General features: G+C 44.7%; 2 protein-coding genes across 5 annotated transcripts in view; one reads left to right on the forward strand and one right to left on the reverse strand.

Moving 5' to 3' along the window:
- The window catches only part of KCNIP4 (potassium voltage-gated channel interacting protein 4), a 32,988-nt gene extending 18,051 nt beyond the window's left edge, over window positions 1-14,937 (forward strand). Inside the window, exons 3-7 of the mRNA XM_032224336.1 lie at window positions 3,863-3,933; window positions 8,709-8,816; window positions 11,177-11,281; window positions 12,000-12,062; window positions 14,615-14,937. Of these exons, the coding sequence (XP_032080227.1) occupies window positions 3,863-3,933; window positions 8,709-8,816; window positions 11,177-11,281; window positions 12,000-12,062; window positions 14,615-14,662 (395 nt within the window). The 3' untranslated portion in view covers window positions 14,663-14,937. The remainder of the gene's footprint in view (window positions 1-3,862; window positions 3,934-8,708; window positions 8,817-11,176; window positions 11,282-11,999; window positions 12,063-14,614) is intronic.
- Window positions 14,938-16,649: 1,712 nt separating this feature from the next.
- On the reverse strand, window positions 16,650-27,167 carry PACRGL (parkin coregulated like). Of its 4 annotated transcripts, none has more exons than XM_032223530.1 (9): window positions 27,044-27,167; window positions 26,013-26,125; window positions 24,965-25,116; window positions 24,413-24,480; window positions 22,786-22,876; window positions 21,100-21,234; window positions 20,140-20,247; window positions 19,228-19,308; window positions 16,650-17,353 (listed from the first exon to the last, which is right to left on the reverse strand). In XM_032223530.1, the coding sequence occupies exons 2-9, from the start codon at window positions 26,056-26,058 to the stop codon at window positions 17,297-17,299; spliced, it is 738 nt and encodes a 245-aa protein (XP_032079421.1). In that variant the 5' UTR covers window positions 26,059-26,125; window positions 27,044-27,167; the 3' UTR covers window positions 16,650-17,296. The 4 variants fall into 4 exon arrangements, with proteins under 4 accessions (XP_032079421.1, XP_032079420.1, XP_032079422.1 ...); XM_032223529.1 differs by having other exon boundaries at window positions 27,053-27,163; XM_032223531.1 differs by lacking the exon at window positions 19,228-19,308 and having other exon boundaries at window positions 27,053-27,164.
- Between the last annotated feature and the right edge of the window lie 436 nt (window positions 27,168-27,603).

Genomic DNA, 27,603 nt, shown 5'->3' on the forward strand with positions numbered 1-27,603 from the left:
GAGTGGAGAGGGAATGGGGATTTTGCAGTTTCCTTTCCTTGAAGTGGGGAGGGAATGGGGATTTTGCAGTTTCCTTTCCCTGGAGTGGGGAGGGAATGGGGATTTTGCAGTATCCTTTCCCTGGAGTGGGGAGGGAATGGGGATTTTGCAGTATCCTTTCCCTGGAGTGGGGAGGGAATGGGGATTTTACAGTATCCTTTCCCTGGAGTGGGGAGGGAATGGGGATTTTGCAGTTTCCTTTCCTTGAAGTGGGGAACAAATGGGGATTTTATAGCAATAGCAGTTAGACTTATATACCGCTTCATAGGGCTTTCAGCCCTCTCTAAGAGGTTTACAGAGTCAGCATATCGCCCCCAACAACAATCCGGGTCCTCATTTTACCCACCTCGGAAGGATGGAAGGCTGAGTCAACCTTGAGCCGGTGAGATTAGAACCGCTGAACTGCAGATAACAGTCAGCTGAAGTGGCCTGCAGTACTGCACCATAACCACTGTGCCACCTCGGCTCTTTTTACAGTATCCTTTCCCTGGAGTGGGGAGGGAATGGGGATTTTGCAGTTTCCTTTCCTTGAAGTGGAGAGGGAATGGGGATTTTGCAGTTTCCTTTCCTTGAAGTGGGGAGGGAATGGGGATTTTACAGTATCTTTTCCCTGGAGTGGAGAGGGAATGGGGATTTTGCAGTTTCCTTTCCTTGAAGTGGGGAGGGAATGGGGATTTTGCAGTTTCCTTTCCCTGGAGTGGAGAGGGAATGGGGATTTTGCAGTTTCCTTTCCCTGGAGTGGAGAGGGAATGGGGATTTTGCAGTTTCCTTTCCCTGGAGTGGAGAGGGAATGGGGATTTTGCAGTATCCTTTCCCTGGAGTGGAGAGGGAATGGGGATTTTGCAGTATCTTTTCCCTGGAGTGGAGAGGGAATGGGGATTTTGCAGTTTCCTTCCCCTGGAGTGGTGTGGGTTAGGGTTAGGGTTTTCCTATCCAGCTAGGGAAATGTTTCACTCTCAAAGGTGGACAACAGACCTGGAACTTAGCTGGGCTGGCAGAGGGGTGGCTGGAGAAAGGGGCGTGGCCCAGGTGGGACTGATGAGACAGATTCGGACTGTGCAGGGATGAACAGGCTAACTCTGACAATAAAGGATAAAGAGGAATCGGTGGACTTCAAGACATGTCGAAGATTAGAGAAAGAAATCTAGAAAGGAAAGCAAGAGAGAGATACAGAACCCAGATGAGACACTTTTGAATGAGGGTGGGGGAATAGAAAAGAAAGTATTAATATATATGTTCATGTTCGAGAATGAGACATAGATGGGAAAAAATAGCTAGGGCATGGTAATGAAGAAAGGGGAATAGGAAAGGACAAGCATAAAATTATAACAGGGTTTGCGGGAATACCATCCTGAAAATGCACCAATTGAGGGAGGAAAAGAGACAACCAGAATAACAGAAAAGGAAAGGAAGAGAGGAGGAGAGGAAAGGGGAGAGAAGGAAGAAAGTGGAAAGGAGAGGAAGGGATAGAAAGAGAAGGCGAGAAGGTAGGAGGGGGAAGAGGAAGAGAAGAGCAGGGGAGAAGCAAGGGAAGAAGGAAAGGGAAAGGAGAAGAGGAAGGAAGGAAGTAGAGAAGGGAGGGAGAAAAGAAAAGAAAAAAATAGGGTGGTGATAAGACGAAAAAGGTCTTATTTTAACCTTTCATATGGAAAGACAAATGTGCAAAAGTGATAAATGTAAATAAGAACAATGACTATGTGAATGTATAACCGGTAAGAGAATAAAAATAAAAAGCTGATTTCATGCATGACCTTGGGAGGCTCCTCCTCCTTGGAGTTTCCTCTGGGGAATCCTTGGGAGCTGCAGCTGGTGCAAAGCACGGGGCCCTCTTGACTAACTATACAGGTAGTCCTCAAATTACGACCACAACCGAGGAACACACTTGTGTTGCTAAGAGAGACCTTCGTCCAGTGAGTTCTGCCCCATTCCTTGCCACAGTTGTTCAGGGAATCGCTGCAGTTATTAAGTGAGTCACACAATCGTTAAGTGAATCTTGTCAGACGGTCGCAAAATAGCAATAGCAGTTAGACTTATCTACCGCTTCATGGGGCTTTCAGCCCTCTCTAAGCGGTTTACAGAGTCAGCATATCGCCCCCAACAACAATCCGGGTCCTCATTTCACCCACCTCGGAAGGATGGAAGGCTGAGTCAACCCTGAGCCGGTGAGATTAGAACGGCCGAACTGCAGATAACAGTCAGCTGAAGTGGTCTGCAGTGCTGCACTCTAACCACTGCGCCACCTTGGCAAAAGGGGATCGCGTGACGTCTGGGACACAGCAATTGTTGTAAATATGAGTCGGTGGCCAAACACCTGAATTCTGGTGAGGGGATGGGGGTCATAAGGGTGCCTTCTGACTAAATGAACTAGATCAGCCTTGGGAAACCTTTTCTACACCGTGTGCTGAAACGGGGGCAAGCCCGTGCTTCCGCCCACCAGAAACCGGAAGAGCAGCCGCCTGGCACGCACATGCACACTGGGTGGCTGCTCTTCTGGTTTCCCCTGCTCCCCAATCATGAAAAACAGCTTCCGGAACCCGGAAGAGCAGCGATCAACGTCTCACGTGCTCTGCGTGCCACTTCCAGCACACGTGTCATGGGTTCGCCATCACAAGATCATGTGAAGTTCTGGTACTGCTTTACAAAGCGTTAGTAAGATCCCACTTGGAGTACCGCATCCCGTTCTGGTCACCACAATGCAAAAATAGTGTTGAGACTCTGGAAACACCAACAGTTGGAGGATAAAACACACGACGGACGGTTGCAGGAACTGGGCACGGCTGGTCTAGGGAAGAGAAGGACCAGGGGAGACAGGAGAACAGTCTTCCAATATTTGAGGGAGGGGCTGCCACAGAGAGGAGGAAGGGGGGAAACCTATTCTCCAAAGCACCCGAAGGGCAGAGAAGGATCAATGGATGGAAATTGACCAAGGAGAGATTCAACCTAGAAATAAGGAGAAATTTCCTGACAGTGAGGACAATCAACCCATGGAACAGAAGTTTCCTTTGGAAGTTGTAGGAACTTCATTACTGGAGGCTTCCAAGAAGAGACTGCACAACCATCGTCTGGAACAAAATGGGGCCTTCTGTTTGAGCAGGGGTTGGACTAGAAGACCTCCGAAGTCCCCCTCAACTCTATTATTCTATGTTCTATTTGAAACGTGTTACAACCTTGATGGAGATTAGGAAGAAGCTCAAAAGTTGCACATATAAGCTTCAGAGAGCAATTTGGAGTGGCAGCATATTGGTAGGAAGGAAGTTTGAGCCAACAAGAGTATTAAAGTTGACTGAATTCCATGGGAAATGTAACCATTTTTATTTAGCTAATTAGGAGTAATGCCCCTTGTCTAGGCTCCGAATGACACTTCTTATAACAGTTTGATGGGCCTTCAAACAACTATGTGCTTTAAAAATGACAGTGGCATTGTCATCCTTCCGAATTTGAATCCTGAAATAACCACCTGGAATAGTAGATATGAAGCACAGAATAACATGCACCTATGTGTGGTTTGTTCCAATCATCCCCTTGACGTGTCTTGGTTTCTATTCTCCAATATGAGTGGAGACTCAACTGTGTAATTTCCATAAATAATAACTGGATTTTTAACACCCTGTATGATATCTGTGGTTGGGATCATGCAAAGTATAAGAAGGATGAGAACTTTTTATAAGTATAATTGCTTAACAATAATCAAATAATGGCTTAACCTCCACCCCTCCCCAATTAATAAGAATAATTATTAGAGGTAAGGAAAAGGTAGAACGTGGTTATTCAAAGTGTTAAGTTTTAATGCGCAATTCATAAGGTTCAATCTTTTTAATTCCAGATTCTACAACATATGCACATTTTCTGTTCAACGCATTTGACACAGATCACAATGGATGTGTGAGTTTTGAGGTAAGGCGGCTTTTGTTATTACTGTTATTTATTTCTGTGGTATAATACAGAGCCCAAAGTCTTGTAAAAGGTTAGATGCTTCCCACGTTGCTCGTAAGCAGGTATAATGGGTGAACCCAATTCTTACTACTAATATATTAGTAGTATTAATATTATTATTATTAAATTACTTGAGAAAGTTCAAGTCCTGATTTTCCAGTTCTCCACACCTCATTCCTCTATCTAGTCAACATTCTCCTTTAATCCCTTCTCCGATCAATATTCCCTCAGCAGAAGAGTGATGGAAAGAATTTTAATACAATCAGAAAACATTCAATTAGCGAAGGAAAAGAGGGCCTGATTTTAATCAATCAGGGATTTAGGTTTAAACTTTCATTATCTCCCAATTATCATCTTCCCTCTGTCAATTCCTTCTTGTTTCAAGAGCTAAATGAAAGGGAATTGTTTCTCCTGAGCTCTGAAGTGTCATTCTTATTTACAGAAGGCAGGATGGTGAGGTGATTCATGCCCCTTACGGACCTCTTAGGGAATGGGGTGAGGTCAATAGTAGACAGTTTGAGGTTGAAGCTATTGGGGGGGGGGGGATTGAGGATGTAACTACGAAGTTGGATAGACCATTCCAGGCGTTGACCCCTCTGTTGCTGAACTCGTATTTTCTGCAATCCAGTTTGGAGTAGTTTACCTTGAGTTTGTATCGATTGTTTGCCTGTGTGTTATTGTGGTTGAAGCTGAAGTAGTCATTGACAGGTAGGATGTTGTAGTGGATAACTTTATGTACTACGCTCAGGTCAGACCGAAGGCGACGTAGTTCTAAGTTGTCCAAGCCCAAAATTTCGAGCCTGGTGGCCTAAGGGATTCTATTGTGAGCAGAGGAGTGGAGGACTCTTCTCGTGAAATACCTCTGGACTCTCTTCAATTGCATTAATGTCCGATATGCATTGCGAATTCCAGACAGGCGAGCTGTATTTGAGAATTGGTCTGGCAAAGGTTTTGTTTGCCCTAGTTAGCAATACGATATTCCCGGAGAAGAAGCTTCATACGATTAGGTTAATAACTCTTAAAGCCTTTTTGGCGGTGCTGTTACAGTGAGCTCTGGCACTTAGATCGTTTGAGATGAGGGCTCCAAGGTCCTTGACTCATCGAAAAACTTTTTGGTCTTCTCCAATTCTAAATACTCCACTAGGAAGAGGTGATTGGTTAATGTTTTTACAAGTGATGTGCAGGCAGTGAGAGGCTTCCCAAAGTGCATGGGTTGGAGAGTCATGGAGGTAACCAAATATATTTACAGGCCAAGGGTTTGTTGTTGTTGTTGTTTACATGCAAACTGCTGGTTTAAACCACCATAGTAAATGCAGGGCAGTGGAGTAATTAATTTATTGGACCAAGACCAAAGAGGAAAAGCTCCATCAGCCGTGAAAGCTGGCTTGATGACTCTGGAACTGTCACATCCTCTGCACGCCTTAATTTATGTACTTATGTATTATTTATAAATAATGCTAAGCACACGGTGACTCTAACATCCTGACCCAGAGGAGGGCTGCTATGGAAATAAAATCCGGGATGAATATCGGGAAACCTGGGGGAAAGGATACACACACCTAGGAAGCAAACATTACGATCAAGATAAAAATGTAAAGCCTCCAAAAGTTAGTAAAACATTTGAAGGTATCAGGAGGTCGGTATTTGCACATTCGTTGTTTACACTTTTTTTATGAATGTAGAAACTGAGAAGTCTGCAAATGATTAAATACGCCGTTATTTATTTATTCATGAAGGAGTTCAGAGGAGCCACCGAAGGGATTTTGCTAATATGCTAAAAATTCCAATTCTCCTGTGTTGTTATCTTACGTTGGTGCCGTGATAGCCTGCTGCCTAGAATAACAGTTTTAAGCCCTCACCCGATCTCTTCCCTCCACTCAATGGGACTGCAAAATCCTCAGCATGGATAAACTAAATCTTAGCCAGGTCTATTTATTATGTGACGTTCTGCTTTTTCTTTAAGAAGTTCAGAACAGGCTCTCGATTCTAGCCAGGCTTATTTCTGTCCACATGGTTCACATTTTTAGTTGCTCACTCCAAAACTTATACTAAAAAAGAAGACTGCCTACAGAAGCAAACAGATACTCCCCCAGACCCAATTAGAGGAAGGAGCATCTATGGATGTGCAGAAACGGATAGACTTTCTGTGGGAATGAAGGAGAGGGAAGAAACCAAGGGCTATCAAGTTTGGAATAGATGGGATTCCTGGCTTGAGAGCAAACACAAAACTTAAGGTATAAATGGTAAAAGTACAATATATGGAGCACATTTAAATAAGCATATAATGATATTTTTGTAAATAAGATTGTTATGAAAGGTATGGATACCGATATGGAAAAGCTGCTCTAAGTGTAAATTTGTCCTTTGTGTTTTGTTTTTTAAATGTTAGAAAATTCAATAAATACTATTTTTTTTTAAAAAAAACAAAACCTGCAGAGCAGTAATCTTGGATGTTCCCTTTCACGAGATAGTTTGATATATTCGTAGGTAACTGAGTTATGCCAGTGACTTCAATGTCCAGTAAAAGAGAAAGAGAGGAATAATAATTAATAATGGGTGTCTTTGATTGACTCTGATCTCCTCAATTTTGGCATGACCTCGGTTGAGGAGCTCCTGACTAGGCGCTATGCACAGGCCCATCCATGATCCAAAAACCACATTTGGTCTCACCAATTTGGACCATCCCCTGGGCTTCATGCGAACCGTGCGTGCAATAAAATTTTATTTGTGCGGTCTGGTGGGGGGGACAAATAAAATCCCCAGAGATGCTGGGAAATGCTTGTCTGCATACCCTGGTGTTTGGAGAGAGGGAGACAGATAGACAGACAGAGAGAAACAGAGAGAGAGAGAGAAACAGAGAGAGAGAGAGAGAGACACAGAGAGACACACAGAGAGAGACAGAGAGAGACAGAGAGAGAGAGACAGAGAGAAAGACAGAGAGACAGAGAGAAACAGAGAGATACAGAGAGAGAGACAGAGAGAGAGACAGAGACACAGAGAGAAAGAAAGAGAGAGACAGAGAGACAGAGAGAGAAGGGAGGGAAGGAGAGAAAGAGAGCGAGAGAGACAGACAGAGAGAAACAGAGAGAGAGAGAGAAACAGAGAGAGAGAGAGAGACAGACACAGAGAGAGAAACAGAGAGAAAGACAGAGACAGGGAAAGGGGGGATGGAGAGAGAGACAGAGAGACACAGAGAGACACACACAAGGAGAGGGGCAGAGAGAGACAGACACACACACACACACAGAGACAGAGAGGGAAACAGAGAGACAGGGAGGGGGAGGAAGGGAGGGAGAGAAAGAGAGAAAGAGAGAGAGGGACATAGAGAGAGAGATAGATGCACAGAGAGAAACAGAAAGAGAGAAAGACAGAGAGAGACAGAGAGAAGGGGGAAGGAGGGAGGGAGGGAAAGAGAGAGAGAAAATGATGACCTTTTATTTGTTCTTTGTAATTAGCTTTTGTCTGCCGTGTAACAGACAAGTAACCTCCTGATCTGGTTGATGTGCTGATTGCATTGATTTTCTGGGGTGCCTCCTAAGGAAAAGCTGCCCCCCCCCCCGGGCACAAAACGTTTACACGGCTGAATTAATTGAATCCGGTATTTGTACGCCAAGGCATATAAGGTAGAAAAAGACATCTAATCAGCCGGATTACCCGCTTTCTCTCAGATCCACGTTAATGCAGGTAAACCCAGGGTGGCTTCTACTTTTACAAAAATGGCTGCCTCCGGTGACACAATCACACAATAACACAATTACTCACTAAAGGGGAGCTGGGTGGGTCCATAGCTTGGGATAGGAGAGATTCAACCTGGAAAGAAGGAGGAACTTTCTGACAGGGAGAACAATCAACCCACGGAACAGAAATTGCCTTTGGAGATTGTGGGAGCTTCATCCCTGGAGGCTTTCAAGAAGAGACTGGGCTGCCCTCGGTCAGAAATGGTGTAGCATCTCCTGCTTGAGCAGCAGGTTGGACTAGATGACCTACAAGGTCCCTTCCGACTCTGTTAATCTGTTAGTAGTGCAGTTTGTAAAACTACTGTTTTCTTCAACCAAGGAGAATATTTGTAGCCCAGGGGTGACATGAGGGGTCCTTGGTGCTCTCTGAACTTGGGGGTTTTCTTGTAGACGTTTCATGACCCAAACTAGGTAAGAAGTGGGGTTTGCTCTCAGTTTATATTCTAGTGGCTCATCGAAGAGAAATAGGATATATATATACTCTGACTTTCATTCAATTGAAGTGGAGCGTTTTTCGTTTGCCGATGACGGCAACGAGAAAGATCCAAGCGGTTAAGGGGTTTTTAAAGGTTCGATGGAGTCTTGCAAGAGGTTGTCATCTCCCAAGCTTTTCTGCTTCCAGGAAGCCAACAGGCAAAGTGAGAAAGGCTGTTCTGATGACTCAGCTGTCACATGACAGGCATTCAATCAAACAGCTGGGTTTATTTTGTGGTTCCTGCTGCAAAAGTGCCTGTTAACCTAAAGCAACGAAAACCTTCATGTTTTCTATTGTCTCTCGTTTTCTTCTTCTTCTTCTTCTTCTTCTTCTTCTTCTTCTTCTTCTTCTTCTTCTTCTTCTTCTTCTTCTTCTTCTTCTTCTTCTTCTTCCTCTTCCTCTTCCTCTTTTTCTTCTTCTTCTTCTTCTTCTTCTTCTTCTTCTTCTTCTTCTTCTTCTTCTTCTTCTTCTTCTTCTTCTCCTCCTCCTCCTCCTCCTCCTCCTCCTCCTCCTCCTCCTTCTAGGATTTTGTGATGGGCCTTTCGATTTTGCTCCGTGGGACAGTGCAGGAAAAACTCAACTGGGCTTTCAATTTGTATGATATAAACAAAGACGGCTGCATAACAAAAGAGGTAAGGAGTCCAACACAAAGCTAATTACACACTTTTCCTCCCACATATAGATAAATCTCATGTCTATCTATCTACTATTTCTCATCCTTCCATCTATTTCTATTCTCTCTCCTATCTCTCTCTCATCTCTATCTACTCTCATCTTACTATCTCTCTCTCTCCTATCTCTCTCTCATCTGGTATGGTATACTTTATTTGTATGCCGCCCTTTTCCCTGAGGGGACTCAGGGCGGCTCACAGTTCAGGGGGAGGGGGAGACAAACAAGTTACAAACATGAAGACAGACATTATTAAAAAAGCACAACAGTCATACCATTCGGGTGGGGTTAAAGTCATCTCTATCTCTCATCTCTATCTATCTACTATTTCATCTCTATCTATTTCTCATCTCTCATCTACTATTTCTCATCTCTCTCTCTCTCTCTCTCTCTCTGTCTGTCTATCTATCTATCTATCTATCTATCCATCCATCCATCCATCCATCCATCCATCTCTTTCTCTCTTTCTCCTATCTCTCTCATTTCTCTCTCTCTCATCTATCTACTCTCATCTTACTATCTCTCTCCTATCTCTCTCTCATCTCTCTCTCATATCTATTTACTATTTCATCTCTATCTACTATTTCTTTCTCATTTATCTATTTCTAATCTCTCTCTCTCTCTGTCTATCTATCTATCATCTATCTCTATCTATCATCTATCTATCTATCTATCTTTCTCTCTTTCTCTCTCTAATCTGTCTATCTATCTATCTATCTATCTATCATCACTCTCTCTCTGTCTATTTATATATCAATCACTCTATGTCTGTCTGTCTGTCTATCATCTATCTATCTATCTATCTATCTATCTATCATCTATATTATCTATCTATCTATCTTTCTATCTTTCTATCTATCTATCTATCTATCTATCTAAAATTGCTGCTCAGTTGTGATTGTTTCCTACATCCTCATGCCCTTACAAACATATCGAGCACCAAAGCTCTTCCTAGATGGGCCAAACTTTTTTCTGGACACGAAGTTTGTATGTTGCTAGTTTTATGCATTCACAGGGAAGTCATTACAGCAAGTCTGTAAACAAGTCATCTTGTTTGGCAGATAAAACGGTTAGATTTATTTTATTTCTAAATTCTTAGGCTCCCGTGTCCCCTACCAGGTGACCCTGGGTGGCTTCCCAGAATTGGGTGCTTATGGATTCCGCTGAAATTTCACGGAAGCTCCTGCTTTAAAAATCAACCACTGAATTGGCTGATCTTGAGAAGAGCCTTTCGTGACCTTCTCTGATATGAATAACAGAATCACAAGTTGGAAGTGACCTCAGAGGTCATCTAGTCCAACCTCCCACTCAGGCAGGAAGCCCTATACCACCTCAAGAGAGCCATAGGAAGGCTTCAATGAGATGCTGGAGAGAGATGGACTTTTAGGTGACTCGAAGGCCTCCAAAATCCCTTCTGACTGGGTTACTCTGTCCATCGACCATTAGAACAGATCAACTTCATCCTTAGAGGTCAATGAATTGCTTTAAAACAAAGCTCTACAGGTAACGTGAATGAGCAAGAAGGTAACAAGGTAGAAAAAGAGATAGAAAATAACATTCAAAGGGAAGATCAGTGAGATTTATAGAGGCACAAAGAGAGTAGAGGGGGGAAAAAGGAAAGTCGTATCCGAAAAAGAACTTAGCCAAAAATAAAGAAAAAAATAAGGGGAGATGGGAAAGAGCGACAGGGGAAAAAAATCAGAAGAAAAGATATAAGACATACAAAAGGAAGAAAAAGAGAAAAGAAAATGTAGGAATAGGAGATTAGTAGAATGGTAATGGATTAGTAGAATGAAATGAAATACTGTAGGAAAGGTAACAGTATGTTTTAAATTAGGATGTTTGTGAGTTATACTAATACTTCTAAATGTGTAAAATATTTCTGTTAAATGCTGATCATATAAAAAAATTGAATGTGAAGAAAATATGTTGCTAATTGAAAATAGATGGATAAGTTGATTTATTTTTAAAGAGAAGAATAATAAATGGTATTGTTTATATATGTTAAAAATTAGAAATTGGAAAATACAAGAAGAAAAGTAATATGGCTAAAATTGGAAATAAAGTAGAATGAATTATGTGTTTGTGGAAATGTTAAAGGGGGAATCCGGACAACACTCTCTTCACAAAAGAATTTTTCATTAGGTAACAAAAATAAAATAAAAAACTTTTTTATATAAAAAAACAAAGGTCTACATTTGGGAACCTGGATCGCACTGTTAAGTTGTCTTATTGCAGGATTTTAGAGATCTCCAAAGAGGTCAGGGATTTTCCATCAACGCGATGTGTTATTTTTCATCGGTTTACTATGCTTCTCACCAGGAAATGCTTGACATAATGAAGGCCATCTATGATATGATGGGGAAATGCACTTATCCTGCTCTTCGAGATGATGCTCCAAAGCAACACGTGGAAACATTTTTCCAGGTGGGATTTACCTAAATCCTATAGGAACATTCCTGTAATGTGTGCATTCTGATGGTTATGAAGTTTGCTACGATTATGCTGTTTGTAAAGACGAAATTAGCTATTTGTCTCCAAGGTCTAGTTAGGCATTAAGTTATGAATGCTTTAAAGCGACATCAGTGGAAAGTAAAAGTCTGGTGCATGAATCACCCTCCAAATAGGTCTAAAATAAGGAAACAAAGCAAAATAAAATTGTTAAGGCAATGTTGATTTAATAGCTGGCCAGCTGCTGTAAATCTGTAAACTGAGATGATGAAATGCAAATGAGTCAGCAGAGTTACTGCCACTTTAAGAAGCTGTCTATATAAGGGAGGCCATGTGAGGGCGTCTCTCTCTCTCCCCTTGTGTGCTTCTGTGTTATAGTTGAAGATTGATTGCCTGGTTTTTGCTTAATACATGTATGTATGTATATATGGCTAGATAGATAGATAGATAGATAGATAGATAGATAGATAGATAGATAGATAGATAGATAGATAGATAGATAGATAGATAGATATTAGATAGAGATAGAGATAGATAGATAGATTAGAGAGATAGATAGATGGATAGAGAGATAGAGATTATGTATATGCGTGTGTGTATGTATTTGTGTGTATGTATGTATATGTGTGTGTGTGAATGCATCTGGGAAAAAAAGAGTTTGAAATCACTTATACAACCTTTTCATTTCTGGCAGAAAATGGACAAGAACAAAGATGGCGTAGTTACCATAGATGAATTCATTGAAAGCTGTCAAAAAGTAAGTCGTTTTTCGGGTGAGTTGCTTGTAAAGCCACGAGAAACGAGTTGAAGCTTTGCACAAGGTCTTTCTCTACATGGGACCATTCCCAACAAATGACTCTTCGGCCCCTGCATGAAAATGGGAGTGACCGCGCCTCCCCCTCCTCACCCCACTTGTGACCGTTGTCACTTTGCAGTCATGCATTTTATTAGCTTTTTCAGCTTCTGAAGGCCGCCAGAAGGATAATGGGTGGGCAATGCAGGCAGGGGTAACATCTGGAGAAAGTGGATGAAATTTATGCCCTGGGCCCTCCAAACTTTCACTTTGCTTTCTTGAGTTTAATATGCGAAAAGAATAGAGAACAGCATCCTTAGAATTTGCTATTTTGCTGCCCAGTTTCAGAGATTCTTAGCAGTTTGCAATAGCCGTTAGGCTTTTAGAGCACACTTCGCGGTGCTTTTACAGCCCTCTCTAAGCAGTTTACAGAGTCAGCCGCTTTCCCCCCAACAATCTGGCTCTTCATTTTACCCCCCTTGGAAGGATGGGAGGCTGAGCCTGGTGAGATTCGAACTGCCCAATTGCAGGCAGACGGCAGTCAGCAGAAGTAGCCTGCAGTACTGCACTCTCACCACTGCGCCAGCGTGGCTCATTAATCCTTGGAGATTTTAGGGTACACTATAAGGACCAATAAGGAAGGCTTAATGGGACTGTATAGAGGACTTATCTTAGTCAGCAACTATGACCTAAGAAAGTCTTTGTCAGTGTTGGGAATTGTTTTGTAGGAAAGAAAATTAAACTATGAAGGAAAAGGATTCCGCCCCTATTTTCCTGATTACCGAAATTCTTACTACAGCCGGTCCTTGTTTAGCAACTTTTTGCAATTACAGCGGTGATGAAAAAGTAACTTGACACCAAGCCCTTGTGTGCACAACCTTCACAGGCTTGTAAAGCAAAGGAAAGCTGAAGTAAGATCATTGTGTCCCTTAGCAACCGCTTTGCTTAACGACGGAGTCATCCTCAGTAAAGTTACCGGTGACGTTAGAAGAAATTCCCACTGCTGTGACTCTGTCGATTGAAATATTGCAGGAAAACATAACTAAACATAAATGTTAACCTGCCCCATAAGTAAGAGTTGGGGATTTGGGAAAATATCTTCCTTTTCACACCTGTAATTCCCTACCTAAGTAATTGGGGAGTGGGTTTTATGGAGATTCTCCAGGTACTGGTTGTCCCAAAGGTGCTTTTTTTTTTCAAGAGGCAACTGGACTTTCTAGTTTTCCTTTGAAGACGTTTCACTTCTCATCCAAGAAGCTTCTTCAGTTCTGGCTGGATGGTGGGGAAGGGAAGGATTTGTCTTCCTTGCAGATAGCTGGACATTTCCATCCTTTTAGAGGATCTTTCTGGAATGCAATAAGTGTCTACCTGTTTTAGGCGATGACTCGTGCCACCATTTAGATATTTCCATTTTCATTAATATGGTTGGTCAGTTGATACTTAAACATTACACCATCCTTGTTGGCTCCCAAGTTCCATCTCTTAATTGCAAGCGCTACCAACCCTATTAATGGGGAACAAGACAGTGGGATGCACAAGTGCGTATTCCCACATCTGGGGAGAGCAAACTGAAATGGCTTGCCCAGCCCACTGATGATGATCTGGGGGCCTTAATGCGCCTTGTGTAGAGACGAAGAACATTCATCTGTATCTCCAGAAACCAACAGGAGGCTTGCTGAGGTGCTGCGGGGGCAAAGAATCAACAGATGGATCTTGAATGAAAGCGTGTGGTTGTTTCAGCTATCCTGGACTTTGGAAGATTACCCAGATGAGACATAGTTGAGTAGCTGATTGATAGTAAGTAGATGATGGCAAATCTAGACAGCCTACTAAAAAGCAGACATCCCCCTGCCAACAAAAGGGCGTCTAGTCAAGGCTGTGGTTTTCCCAGTTGCCACGGATGGCTGTGAAGGTTGGAGCACAAGGAAGGCTGACCATCAAAGAATGGAGGCCTTTGAACTCTGGTGCTGGAGGAGAAGACTCCTGCACTGAGTCCCTTGGACTGCAAGGCCATCCAACCGGTCAGTCCTGGAGGAGATCAACCCTGACTGCCCTTTAGAAGGCCAGATCCTGAAGAGGAAACTCAAAAGACTTTGGCCACCTGATGAGAAGGAAGAAGGACTCCCCGGAGAAGAGCCTCATGCTGGGAAGGATGGAGGGCAAAAGAAGAAGAAGGGGACGGCGGAGAAGGAGGTGGATGGATGGAATCAATGCAGTCAGTGTGAGCTTAAATGGACTCCAGAGGATGGGAGAGGACAGGAAGGCCTGGAGGAACATTGTCCATGGGGTTGCGATGGGTCAGACACAACTTCGCAACTAACAAGAGATGATGGCTGATAGACAGACAGATAGTTAGATAGACAGATAGATGGGAGATGATATAGTAGTTTCATCTTAAAAGAGACATTCACTATATCCATAACTGTATGTTGGTGTTGTTAAGAATTTGGTTTCAAATATCTTTTCCTAATAATTAGAGTTTTTGCGCATTTTTTTGTTTGTTTGCTTGTTTGCAGGATGAAAACATAATGCGCTCCATGCAACTCTTTGAAAATGTCATTTAGCCTCCAGCTGCTCTTCTCCCTTCAATCACTGGACAATACGAACAATTCTGCAACAGCAACACCGATCTCAGCGTTGCCACGTAGGAGCCAGAATTCGTCAGCTTTGCACCGAGACGTCTATAATGCAAATAAGCTTCGTTTTAATTAAAGCCCACCTCACGAGACCGCATTTCCCCCCCACTCGCCGAGGTAAAGCCGAGTCATCCAACCAAATGCTCTCGCCGTTGTTTTTGAAATGTCACTTTGAGTCACAGAAGAACCCAAAGAGAACAGCAATAGGGGAAGGGCCTCCTTGTCGTGCCAACTTCCACAGCGGAGGTCTTGGAGTGGTGGGGAGGGGAGGGGAGTGGGGGGCAAGCTTTCCACGTTATCAGGTCTTGCATTCCACGGTCCCTTTTGTGTGAAGCTCATCCGGCATCATTCTCAACTCCAGGGAGGCTTTTTGGACAATGACATTTGAAGAGGAATCCGCGCGAGGGTGGCTCAGCAGCTTCCCGCAGCCGGTTAGCGGCCTCGGATGCCGGCTTCCTTATTGGGTCACTGTGAGGAAATGGGGAAGCCTCAATTGCTCCCAGGGTCTCCCCATGGGGGGAAAAAAACACCCCACTTCTGTCTCCGTAGTCGACTGGCGCACAGAGGCCTCTTTAGTCTCGCCTGGAAGGAGTGCCAGACTCCTTACGCTTTTAAATTCAAGATCTACACTTTTTTATAACGGCTTTTCTTGTGCAAAAATAATAATAATAATAGTGTGTTATTTAACCACTGCCTAGGATAAATCTATTCCGTTGACCAATTTACTGAGATGGTGAACATTCAGGCGGTAGTTTTTAAGAGATAAAAAAGTTTGGGCTTCCCAATCAAAGGTGAAAAATTGAGTGATGCTGCCGGCTCTTGATGGGAATAAAGATGGAAGTCAAAGCGAAGGCTGATGGGGAAGCAGGAGGGGAGGTTCAGTCACGCTTCCCACTAGGTGGCAACTTGAAATATGGACCAGGACACAATTATGACAATCAAGCATCATTTATAGGAAGGATTATTCGTCTCTGGCTTCAAAACCCAACTAAAATTGGAAGTTTATTAGCATGACTGCTTAAGGAGGAGCTGTGGATTTTTCTGGAGCTACAATTACTATTATTCACAGTGTGAAAAGGAGAGAGAGAGAGAAAAAAAAGAGAGAGAGAAGGAGGAAGAGGAGGAAGAGAGGATTCTGGGAAAAACAGAAAATTCACAGAAAAATGATTTGAATAAAGAGTAAACTTGCCACAGCCTTTTAAAAGTGACCACCGGGAGGGAGGGGGGGAGTGCACAATATCGAAGTTGAGAGAGGTAGAAGTTGGTGTCCTCCCCACTTCTTTTTTTCCCCCTTTTTTTAAAAAAAAAACTATAAAGGGAGAGACAGACTGTAGACAATAACAAAATCCCACTTCTCATGGTAGTCCAAATAATATTAAATTACTGTCTTTCTAGATACTTGTAAAGTACTGACAGAAGACATATGCCAGCATTAATCGTGACATTTTGCACTGAAGTCCGAGAACGCTTATAGATGTACAAAAATGTTGCAAACTGTTGTAGTTTTTCTTTCTTTCTATTTTTAAAAATGGCATCTAATTGGTTGCAAGATGGCTTAGAGCCAGTGTTTCTCAACCTTGGCAACTTGAAGATGTCCGGACTTCAACTCCCAGAATTCCCCAGCCAGCGAATGCTGGCTGGGGAATTCTGGGAGTTGAAGTCCGGACATCTTCAAGTTGCCAAGGTTGAGAAACACTGTCCTAGCCACTGTCTTCCCACTGAAGAGGATGACTGCCGCTGTAGGAATACGAGTAGTACAAGGCCTGTACATCTAAACTTTGTTGTAGAACATCCATGAGAAGTAAATGTGCACATTTTGTAATAAAAAATGGAAGACACGGAAGGCACGGGGTTAGTTTTTTTTTTCTTAGCCAAAGCACCTGTGTGTTTGTTATACAAAATTTAATGCGTGGGGTTTGTGGCGCAGTTAAGCATTTTTATTCAACACTCATGAAAATCTTGGTGTTTGATGGAGACATAAAAAGCATTCTCAGCATATTGACAACACTGGGGGGAGAAAAACAAACTAAGTACATTTTCCAATCTAGAACCCACAAGATAGTGGGCTCTTTAAGAACACTATCAAAAACGAAACGATCTCTATCAACAAATACATTAACTGAGAAACAATCCCTTCCAGTTTTAGCGATTCCAGGGCCTTTTAAGAGAGGAAACTTAACCAGCGATGGAAACGGTCCTTGGCCCCCCTCGTGCAGCAGCATCTAAGTTTACTAAAAATCAAGAGGCACATAGGTCTTAGCTAAGGGTTAAGCCTAGCAAGTAAAGGGTACACAATTTTAAAAAAACAACATAAATTAATGTTTCATAATAATTTTAACAAACCAGCAAACCCGTTAAGTCCCCAGAAAAGGGACTGAAAGGAAGACGGTGTGCCATTCCTAAGTGGTGTTTTTTTTCATAATTAAGCATCCAGCACACTTTTGCTCTTGACACCCGTCTTAATTTTCAAATGCTAATCATTTCTTTCGCAGAACAATACGCTTCTAGGAGAAAGAAGTAACACCAATGCAGTTTGCAAGGGAAGCCTCTTCATTGCGTTCTTCAGGAGGAAATGGAAGAATATGTCGGAATCTTTGCTTTTATAATCGTCAAGCTTTCCTGTTCGAGAAATAGGAATTGGGAAAAAAAAATAGGCCTGAAGTCAGTTTGCGGGCAGCCAAATTCCCTCTTCGCCCTGAAAACAAATTATTTCTACTCTGAAGAGGCCTTGGACATCCCACACCAACCCGTTGTGGGACGTCTACTGGGAACATCTAGTCCAGGGGTGTCCAAACTTGGGAACTTTTAAGACTTGTGGACTCCAACTCCCAGAATTCCCCAGCCGGTTCCCGAGTTTGGACACCCCTGATCTAGGAGGAGTCCCAGTTTTAAGGAAAACTGTCCCAGCTGTCAGTTTAGGAGTGAGACGTAATAGCAATAGCAGTTAGACTTATATACCGCTTCATAGGGCTTTCAGCCCTCTCTAAGCGGTTTACAGAGTCAGCATATTGCCCCCAACAACAATCCGGGTCCTCATTTTACCCACCTCGGAAGGATGGAAGGCTGAGTCAACCCTGAGCCGGTGAGATTTGAACCGCTGACCTGCTGATCTAGCAGTAGCCTGCAGTGCTGCATTTAACCACTGCGCCACCTCGGCTCTTTATTTAAGAATAAACCACCCATCTTACACCACATGCGGGGAGTCCCCGGCAATGCCGGCAGTTGGGGCTGGGATTTCTGTGGCTAAGGATGCCGCCGTAAAGCCTGGCGTCATGTGATCTGGCCAGCGGCAATCCCAGCCCTCCCCACTGCCGTTATTAAGTGAGGCTCGTGCATCATTCAGCCAGCAGCTCCTTGCAACGGCCTGCCAGCTTCCAACACCCAATGGGGAAGGCGGCGGGAAGTGGGGCGTTGAAGGGAGTTTGCAAGAAGGCTGGCGGGGTGGGGGTGGGGCTCCCGGGTGTGGAGGGAGGGGGCGCACGAGTGGCGGGGGCATGGCAGAGCGCAGTGGCATTTGGTGGCTGCTGCCGGATTGATTTGATTGATTGATTTTATTATATTTATATGCTGCCCTTTTCCCCCCGAAGGGGACTCAGGGCGGCTCACAATTCAAATCAGGGAAGGGGGTACAGACAAAAAATATAAAAAACAAAACATAACAATGCATAATTTAAAAACACACAACAGTCATACCATTCGAGACGGGGGCAACGATTCTTTAGCCCCAGGCCTGTCGGAACAGCCAGGTTTTAAGGGCTTTGTGGAAGGCCTGGAGGGTGGTGAGGGTTCGAATCTCCACAGGGAGTTCGTTCCAAAGGGTCGGAGCAGCCACAGAGAAGGCTCTCCTCCGGGTAGTCGCCAGTCAACACTGGCCGGCGGATGGAATTCGGAGGAGGCCTAGTTTGTGGGATCTAATCGGTCTAGTGGAGGTGATTGGCAGCAGGCGGTCTCTCAAGATGGGGAAGGGTGGGTAGGTGGGTGTTTGTGAGAGCTGGGGAGGCACAGGGTGAGGGTGGCGAGGCCTGGAGGGGCTTCTGAAGGCTGGGAGAGGATGCATGAGTGGTGGGGGGTAGCTACTCTCTGAAGGGCATCTCTCTTTATGCTCGGTCAGCAGCAGAAGAAACAAGATGGGAGGCATCAGCTGGGGTTTCAGGAGGCCAAAAGGCCTTGGATGGGGGGAGGGGAAGATGGGGAGGGGGTGAAGCACCCCTGCAGCTGCGGGTGAAGCTTGGTTCCTGACTCTCCGAGACTCCTGGCCAAGTTCTGCAGAGATCGGCCTGGCAGCTCTCCAAGCCAGAGAAGGTCTGTGACCGTAAATCCTCCCTGGAAAGACTTTGCAGAATTCACGGGGTTTTTTTGGGGGGGGACCAGGAGTTTCCTTCAGGCTCTGGGGAAGCCTCGGCCAGAACCGATGCTGCTACAGGACCGGCTTCAGGCGAAACCCAACCAGACAACGCAGGTGGAATCAGCTGAGATCAACAGGCAGCCCTTACTTTCCCTCCGTGTTGCTCCAGTTTCTGCAAAGCCTCCATAGTTTGTTCTTTGAACTTCTTGCTCATCTGCCTCTTGGAAAGCTGAGGGCCAAAACGGAGAGGCAAAGAGGGGAGTGAGACCTTCAGGGGCCCTGAAAGGTTGCAAAAGGCAGAGGCTCATCCACAGCAGCAGATGATCTGTTTTTGAAACCATGGAACGGAATAAATCAGGAATATTTGTTTCGGGGTTGTTCCTGCCTTTCCGGTGCTTTGGATAACAGCGTGACCCCCTTATACCCGTGCTGGCAAACCCATGGCACGCATGCCACACGTGGCGTCCGCAGCCATATTTGCTGGCATGCGAGCTGTTGGCTCCAGAGCGCATCCGTGTGCCGGACAGCTGATTTTCAGCCTTCTGGAGGGTTTCGGGGAGGCTGTTTTCACCCTCCCCAGGATTCAGAAAAGCCTCCGGAGCCTGGGGTAAAAACTCCCCCCCCCCCATGTGGGGGGGTGGGATTTACGCGCACATGCGCAATTGGGCGGGGCGCATTGCATTGTGGGCAAGCGTTATCGCACACAGATGATTTTGGCACACCTTTACAAAGAGGTTCGCCACCACTGCCCTGTATTATAGCAAGCGATAAACCGTGGTTTGAAATCTGAAGGCTTGTATGACCGCGCTAAGGCCAAGGAAATGGCGTTAGGGCTGAGGGGGGAGGAGCCAATCCAGCGCCTTCTTATCCCAGTTCCCAAAGGAGTTTTCACCTTTAATGCGCCCCCCCCCCCCCGTTTACAGGGCCAAAGAGCCACAGAAATGCTGCCCACGAGCATGAGGACGGCCTTACAACACAGATCCTCCCTCGCCACAGAGAGGGGAAACTTGGGACCGGGTTACAAGCAGGGACTCTGGGAGGAAAGCCTGGCCGTACTCACACTGGAAAGCAGGTGCTTGAGGTGCCCATTAAGCCAGAAGCCCACCACGGCACTCAACTGCACCAAGGCCCCCAGGCCTCTCCGGAAGACGTCGTCGTCTGAATGGGCCTTTGGGAGAGAAGAGGAAATGGAAGAAACACACGTTCACTTGGCTTTAAGAATCCCTGGCCTCCCCACCCCCTCAAAAACAATAACCAAAATAATAATCCCTCCTCCCCATGTTCAGAAAAAACAATTACTGCCAACCTTCCTTCCATTGAGGACCTGGACACTGGACGGGTCAGAAAAAGGGCTGGGAAAATATCTATAGACCCCTCCCATCCTGGACATCGTTTCAGCTCCCACCCTCAAAACGACACTATAAGGCACTGCACACCAAGACAATGAGTCACAGGGGAAGTTTTTTCCTCTGCTAAACAACCGTTTCCCACAATACGGTCAAAGTATTCACTAAGTCTGCACTACTATTAGTCTTCTCATCGTTCCTGGTATCTCTCTCTTCCCACTCATGACTGCAGGACTGTAACTTTGCTGCTTGTATCCTTACAATTGATGTTGATATTGTTTCCTGATTGCTTATGTGTACCTTGTGACTATCATTAAGTGTTGCGCCTTACGATTCTTGATGAATCTTGTCTTTTTATGTACACTGAGAGTTTATGCACCAAAGACAAATTCACTCTTGACCAATAAAGAATTCGATTTCTATTCTATTCTATTCTACTCATTCTATTCCACTCTATTCCACTCCTAATTCTTAATTCTATTTCTGAATTCTATTCTATTTTATTGTATATTCTATTCTATCCCATTTTCTATTCTGTTCTTCATTCCAATATTTATTCTATTCTACTTTCTATTCCTATTCCTATTCTATTCTATTTTTAGCCCTGCCTTTTGGGAGACGCAGAAGTGGAAAAAAGCCAGCGGGGGTCTGTGGTTGTGTTTTGAGGGACCTACCAAAGCACCTTTTAACACTGGAACGAGCCGAGGAAGCAACGGGAGAGTTTTCTGAGCAGCGCCTTCCACCGAGAGCATCTCCTTGAAGCCCTCCTGGGAGATGAAGGTATACGGGTGCCTCGTCTCTTTCAGCCCCTGCCGGAGTCACACACCACACAGTGTCAATGCGCGGCTCCCTTCGCCTCTGAAATCCCTAAGCAAAACCCCGCTGAACAACCTCTATGGGAAGAATTTCTTCCATCTCAAATGTACGTTCGCCCCCTTCTGGCTCTACCTGGCATTGCCGTGTTCGAAGTAGCCAGGTAGTTTTTGCTTGAAAAGGAAAGGGAAAAAAAAACACCGTGAATTCTCACTGGTGAGAATTTCTGACTCTCTTTTTCAGACATTCCAAGTGCCTTGTTCAGAAAGTGCTGTAATCGGTGCTAGTTGCGTGCCTGGATAAGTATTGCTCTGAGAACAAAAGCAGCCAGCAATTATTCTGAAATAATCACTATTTAAGATTTCACCTCCGATCCGATTCGAAGTCTGGGACTGGTAAAAACTTAGCAGTTCCAGTCCCAACCAAGGGACCTCAGCTGTGAAGGTGATGGGCAGTTCTGAGCAGGGGGGCTTCTTGCAAAGTCAGAATACCGTATTTTCCAGAGTATAAGAAGCACCAAGATTTTGAAGAGATAAATTAAAAAAAAAGTTTTTGCACTCTGCAGACCTCCCAAACCCTCTGAACGCTTCATTTTTTGTGAAAAACGGGGCATGCAGAGAGTATGAGAGGCCCGCAAAGTGCTCCTGGGGGCTGGGGGGGGGGGAGGTGAGCAAAAATGAGCAAAAAACGGCCCACTTTCCAGGCCTCCCAAACCCTCTGCACGTCCATTTTGGATGGGGGGCAGGGTTTCAGGAGGCCAAAAATGCTGTATTCAGTGTATAAGACGCACCCAGATTTTCACCCTCTTTTTGGGGGGAAAAAAGGTGTGTCTTATACTCCAAAAAACACAGTATATCGGTCAGATAAGTTCAAAATTAACCCTAACCCTAAGAAGAGGGCGGGGGGGGGGGGGAATCCACAATCCAGAAGTAAATGACGTATAGTATGGACGTAGTAGAGGGAGAGGGCAAGTAAGTTACCCACCTGTTTCATTTGCAAACTTCCTAACCTAAATCCATAAACAATTGCCGTGTAAATTACTTTTCTATAGTAGGCCATAAACGATTCACCACTTGCAATGTTGTGCCTGGAATGTCTTTGTATGAATTTTTCAAAAAAGCCCACATGTAAATGTGTTGGGGTACAATGCTTTTATTTTCTTAAAGGAAGCAATTCAGACCAATGCTGAGGTTTCCTAAGCTCGGAAATGTTAAGCTGGGTGGACGTCAATTCTTCAAACTCCCCAGCCGCCGCACACATCTTCGTTGAGGTCACTGAGACGGAGAAACACTGGTTTGGACCACAGATTCAAAATCTGGGGAAGCCCCGTGGCAAAACTGTTCCTGGGCTCCCAGAGTTCTCCATAAAATTATAACTTTCATTTTTGCGGGGGGTTTTTTTTTTAAAGGAGGGTTTTAATACATCACTTTTAAGAAAATCCCAGCTTCCCCTTTGTCCTTTGAACAGAGTCAAGAAGAAAATACAAATTGTAGGAATTGTCTCTCAAACTTAAAAAAAATGGATATCCCCCGCCCAAAGGGATTTACCTCTGCTAAATTAATAAGGAGAGGGTCAAACGGAAGTGTGGCAGGATGACTGTCCCATTGCAACGTGTGCCTGATGGAGCCATGGACTAATCTAAAATAAAATAAAGCGTTGGAAATATAAATAACAGGGATTTGTCCAGGCAGCTGCCAAGGCTGACACAAAAGGAGAGAGAGGGAGAGAGACAGACAGACAGACACAAAGAAAAGACACACACACACACACACACACAGAGGGAGAGAGAGAGAGGAGAAAGACACAGAGAGAGAGACAGACAGACAGACAGAGGAGAGAGAGACAGAGAGAGACATAGAGAGGAGAGAGACAGAAAGACCTGTGTTTTTCACTTAATGTCAAATTTTATAAAATACCTTTTACAAAACTAGTACATTTTATTTTAGCAAAATCATACAAATATATCCTGTTTCTTGGGCTCTCCACCAACATCATTAATATCCCGAGGACTATTGGAAAAAGGATGGTCTTAAGTGCCTGTCAAAATGTTAGAAATCAGGGTATTGCACACTAAAGAGGCTCCTGTCAAAATCTTGGACTTTTCTGGAGTTCTCACCAACTCGACTCCGCATTCAAATATTTAGCTCAAAGTTTCATGGACTCAGCCTGGATGGATTGAGGGTTTCAGAAGACCCTCTTAAATCCATAAAGTCCTACCAATTGCAGAAAGCAGAAATCCCCACTTTTGGGGTGGTGGGAGTGGTAACAAATCAACTTCTAATAATTTTTTTTCTGGTTCTAAGAGTTGTAAACATCTGTTATGTATTTACATAACCATTCAGTCTGGTCAACCAATTGATTCATACCTTACCAGCTTCAGATCTTACAACTTCACAAATAGAAGGATTACTTTTTTTTCTTTATTAAGTATGGTATTTTTTTAAAAAAATAAAACAATCTCCCTCCACTATCAATCAAGGAAAAAACAGAACTATCCCATTCCTAGCATTGCATTGAATGCAAACATTTTAAGATGAAAACTCACAGTATAATCCAACAAGAATATGCTCGCTATTTGGTTAATGGCATTGGAGATGCATATGCCTCTTTCTTTTCATACCAGCATGAAAGGTAAATTTCCCTTTTCGGTAAGTTTAATCACTCCAAACAGAAATAAGAAATTAAGTAGTGTTTCTACAAGGGCCCAAATTGATATTTTCAAGTTTGAAGGGAAAAATCATAGGTGCAATATGTGAGCTTTATGGACGGAGGCAAAAGTAAAAACAACTTTAAAATGTGCACCATTCTGAAGCAGCCACAAGAAATAATGTGAATACAAGCAGCATTTTAATTCAGCCACGAGCAAAACTAAAAAAAAAAAAGTTTTTTTTAAAAAAACGTTTTACTTCTGAAAAAATGTTTAAGCAATATGCATTCCCAGAAACAAGTTAAAATTAACTTTTCTTAGTCATATTATCTTTTATGGTTTCTCTTTTAATCTACACGTAGTACAATTCAAAGCCCATCTTATTCCCAGATAAGTAAATGAAAGGGTGCATTCCTGGAAAGTGGAAAGAACTTTAAAATGCTAATATGTGAATGAAGCAATGCTGATTTGATCCAGCATTCAGTGCTTCCGTAAACTGAATTCGCTCACCAGGCCCCAGATCTTACCTGCAAGGGATGCCACCTTTAGAGTAAATGGCTGCAAAGGCGGAAGGTACTCTGGACTGAATATTGAACTGGAACAAAAAGAAATAAAATGGTCAGTATATTATTATTCTAACCCAGATATACCCCAGGAAGACACAGCTATTCTAAACCCTACTGAATTTAAATCCTTTCAATGGCACCTGAAGTTGCTTAAATTTTACAGGAGATATGTTACATTTTGAGGATATGTTATTATAAAAAAACACAAACATATATATTCAAAATGAAGATTAAAATCAGAAAGAACGCAGAGGCCGAAGCACTTTCAGCTGACAAAAGATTACGTGATTCTTCTTCTTGACGTGGAAGAGGAAAGAAACGTGAAGAGGCAAACCTTTACCACTTGGCCAATAAAGAATCCTGTTCTGTTCTTTCCATATTCTATTTCTATTCCCATTCCTGTTCTACCCTACCCTACTCCTACTCCTACTCCTGCTCCTACTCCCCTTCCTATTCTACTCTAAAGACCATTATTCCTCAGTCTGGAGCTGCTAAGAGCAGCCCTGCACCCACCGGATCGATGGTTTTGGGGTTCAGTCGGTCGCTTGGCCGAGGCCGGGGCTTCAGGGCTGAAGTCTGAGAGGCCGCAGGAGCCGAGCAGGTCTTCCTCTCCTGGATCTTCTCTCTCGTTCCATGGCCTGGAGAAGATCTCTTCCCCGCGCTGCCTGCAGAACACCAAGAAGAAAATGGCCGGGAAGGAGGAGGAGGGGAAAATAATCAGAATTCAGGACCTGTTTCCTTTTTTTTAAAAGAGAGACAGACAGACAGACAGACAGAGAGAGGGGGGAGGGAGGGAGAGACAGAGAGACGAAGGAGAAGCAGACAAAGAAAAGAGAGGAAGAAGAAAAGAAGAGAAAAAGATAGAGAGAGACTAGAAGAAGGAGAAGGAGGAAGAGAAGAAAAAGGAGGAGAAGCAGAAAGAGATGAAGAAGAGGAGGAGGAGGAAGAAGAAGAAAAGAAGAGAAAGAGAGAGAGAGAGAGAGGAGAAAAAGGAGAAGGAGAAAGAGAAGAAAAAGAAAAAGGAGAAGTAGAAAGAAAAGAAGAGGAGGAGGAGGAGGAGGAGAAGAAGAAAAAGGAGGAGGAGGAGGAGAAAGAGAAGAAGAGGAGGAAGAAGAAGAAAAGAAGAGAGAGAGAGGAGAAAAAGGAGAAAAAGAAGGAAGAAGAGGAGAAGAAAGAGAAAGAGAAGAAAAAGAAAAAGGAGGGGAAGGAGAAGCAGAAAGAGAAAAAGAAGAGGAGGAGGAAGAAGAAGAAAAAGAAAAGAAGAGAGAGAGAGAAGGAGAAAAAGGAGAAAAAGAAGGAAGAGGAGGAGGAGAAAGAGAAAGAGAAGAAAAAGGAGGAGGAGAAAGAGAAAGAGAAGAAGAGGAGGAGGAGGAAGAAGAAGAAAAGAAGAGAAAAAGAGAGAGAAGAAGAAAGAGAAAAAGGAGAAGAAGAGGGGAAGAAGAAGAAAAGAAGAAAGAGAGAGAGAGAGAAGGAGGGAAAAGGAGACGGAAGAGGAGGAAGAAGAAGAAAAGAAGAAGGAGAAAGAGAAGAGGAGGAGGAGGAGGGAGAGGAGTGCGAGTACCAGCTGCTCCTTTTCTGGCGCCTTCATCTTCCTTGGACCGATGCATCCCTTCCGGGGGGGGGGGGGGCGTCCTAAGGGGAGGGGGACCTCATCCCGCTGCACCAAACAGGGGTCTGCAAAGGAACATGAGAGTGGGGGGGGGGGGGAGAGCAGAGGAGGCTGAGGCTTATGGGCTTTGTTGAGCTCAGCCCAGGGCTTGTGGGGAAGAGGGGGGGGGGTCATTCACAGCTGCAGGCAGGGTGGGAAGAGGCCAAGTGGGGGAGAGTGGGGGGGAGAATGGACGCCCCCCCCCCCCAACTTCGAGTGGGATCAGCTCCAGAGCATCAGACCAGCGGTTAAGGCCGGGATGGGGGACCACCCAGAGATCCCAGGCAGAAGGAAACGGGAAGGCTAGCTCAGTCCCGGGGGGGGGGGGGGGGGAAAGAAAACAGCCCGGTCCACGGATGGGGGTCCAACCGGTGATTCTGGACAGAAGGCGACCGGAAGCCTATTGTCAGCCCTGGGGCTGAGAAAAAAGGACGAGGATCAATTCGTTTAAGGATGGGGAGCCACCAGGAGATCCCAGGCAGAGGGCAATGCAAAGCTACTGTGGCCTTCCGGCTAAAAAAAATTGATATAGTCTTGGTCTATGGACAGGGGACCACCAGGAGATCCCAAGCAGAAGGCAATGCAAAGTAATTTCAGCCTTCTGGCTAAAAAAAAAAGATATAGGCTTGGTCTATGGACAGGGGACCACCAGGAGAAGCAGAAGGCAATGCAAAGTAATTTCAGCCTTCTGGCTTTAAAAAAAACCGATATAGGCTTGGCCTATGGACAGGGGACCACCAGGAGATCCCAAGCAGAAGGCAATGCAAAGTAATTTCAGCCTTCTGGCTTTAAAAAAAACCGATATAGGCTTGGCCTATGGACAGGAGACCACCAGGAGATCCCAGCCCAGCCTCCCCTGGATTTCCTCTGCCCCCCTCCCCCACCCCCTCGAGCGATTCGGGAAAAAAGCCGTCTGCACGTGGTCCGGGGGCGGACAAGCCTGCTTGAAATACCGCGTCGGGGCTCCTGGGGTGCAGCGGGGCGTCCGGCGAGGAACCGGGGAGAAAATCCCGTCGCGCAAATCGAGGTAGGCCGCGGCGGCTCTGCCGTTGCCATGGGAACTACGGGGCGGCTGCGGGGCCAAACGTCGCCCAAACGCGTCCCGCGCTTGGGGCGCCGGCGCCCTCTTGAGGTCCGCGCGGCGGTGTTTATCAACCTCAGCGGACTTCGACTCCCAGAATTCCTCAGCCCGCCATACCGGTTGGAGGAATTCTGGGAAGTGAAGTCCGCTCCTCTTCAACGGCGCTGGAATAGAAGCCCTGGGAAAGAAACGCTGTGGGCGATCCCATCTCATTTTGCGGGGGTGTTTTGTGCACGCAGCAGCAGCGTTGCACGGGGGAAGCGGGCTCCGAGAAGCTGCCACGGGGGTTGCAATGCGTGGATGAATCTGGAGTCCCATAGAGCAGTGTTTCTCAACCTTGGCAACTTGAAGATGTCTGGACTTCAAGTCCCAGAATTCCCCAGCCAGCGAATGCTGGCTGGGGAATTCTGGGACTTGAAGTCC

Source organism: Thamnophis elegans, chromosome 9 (genome assembly GCF_009769535.1).
Source record: "Thamnophis elegans isolate rThaEle1 chromosome 9, rThaEle1.pri, whole genome shotgun sequence".
NCBI classification, from domain to species: domain Eukaryota; kingdom Metazoa; phylum Chordata; class Lepidosauria; order Squamata; family Colubridae; genus Thamnophis; species Thamnophis elegans.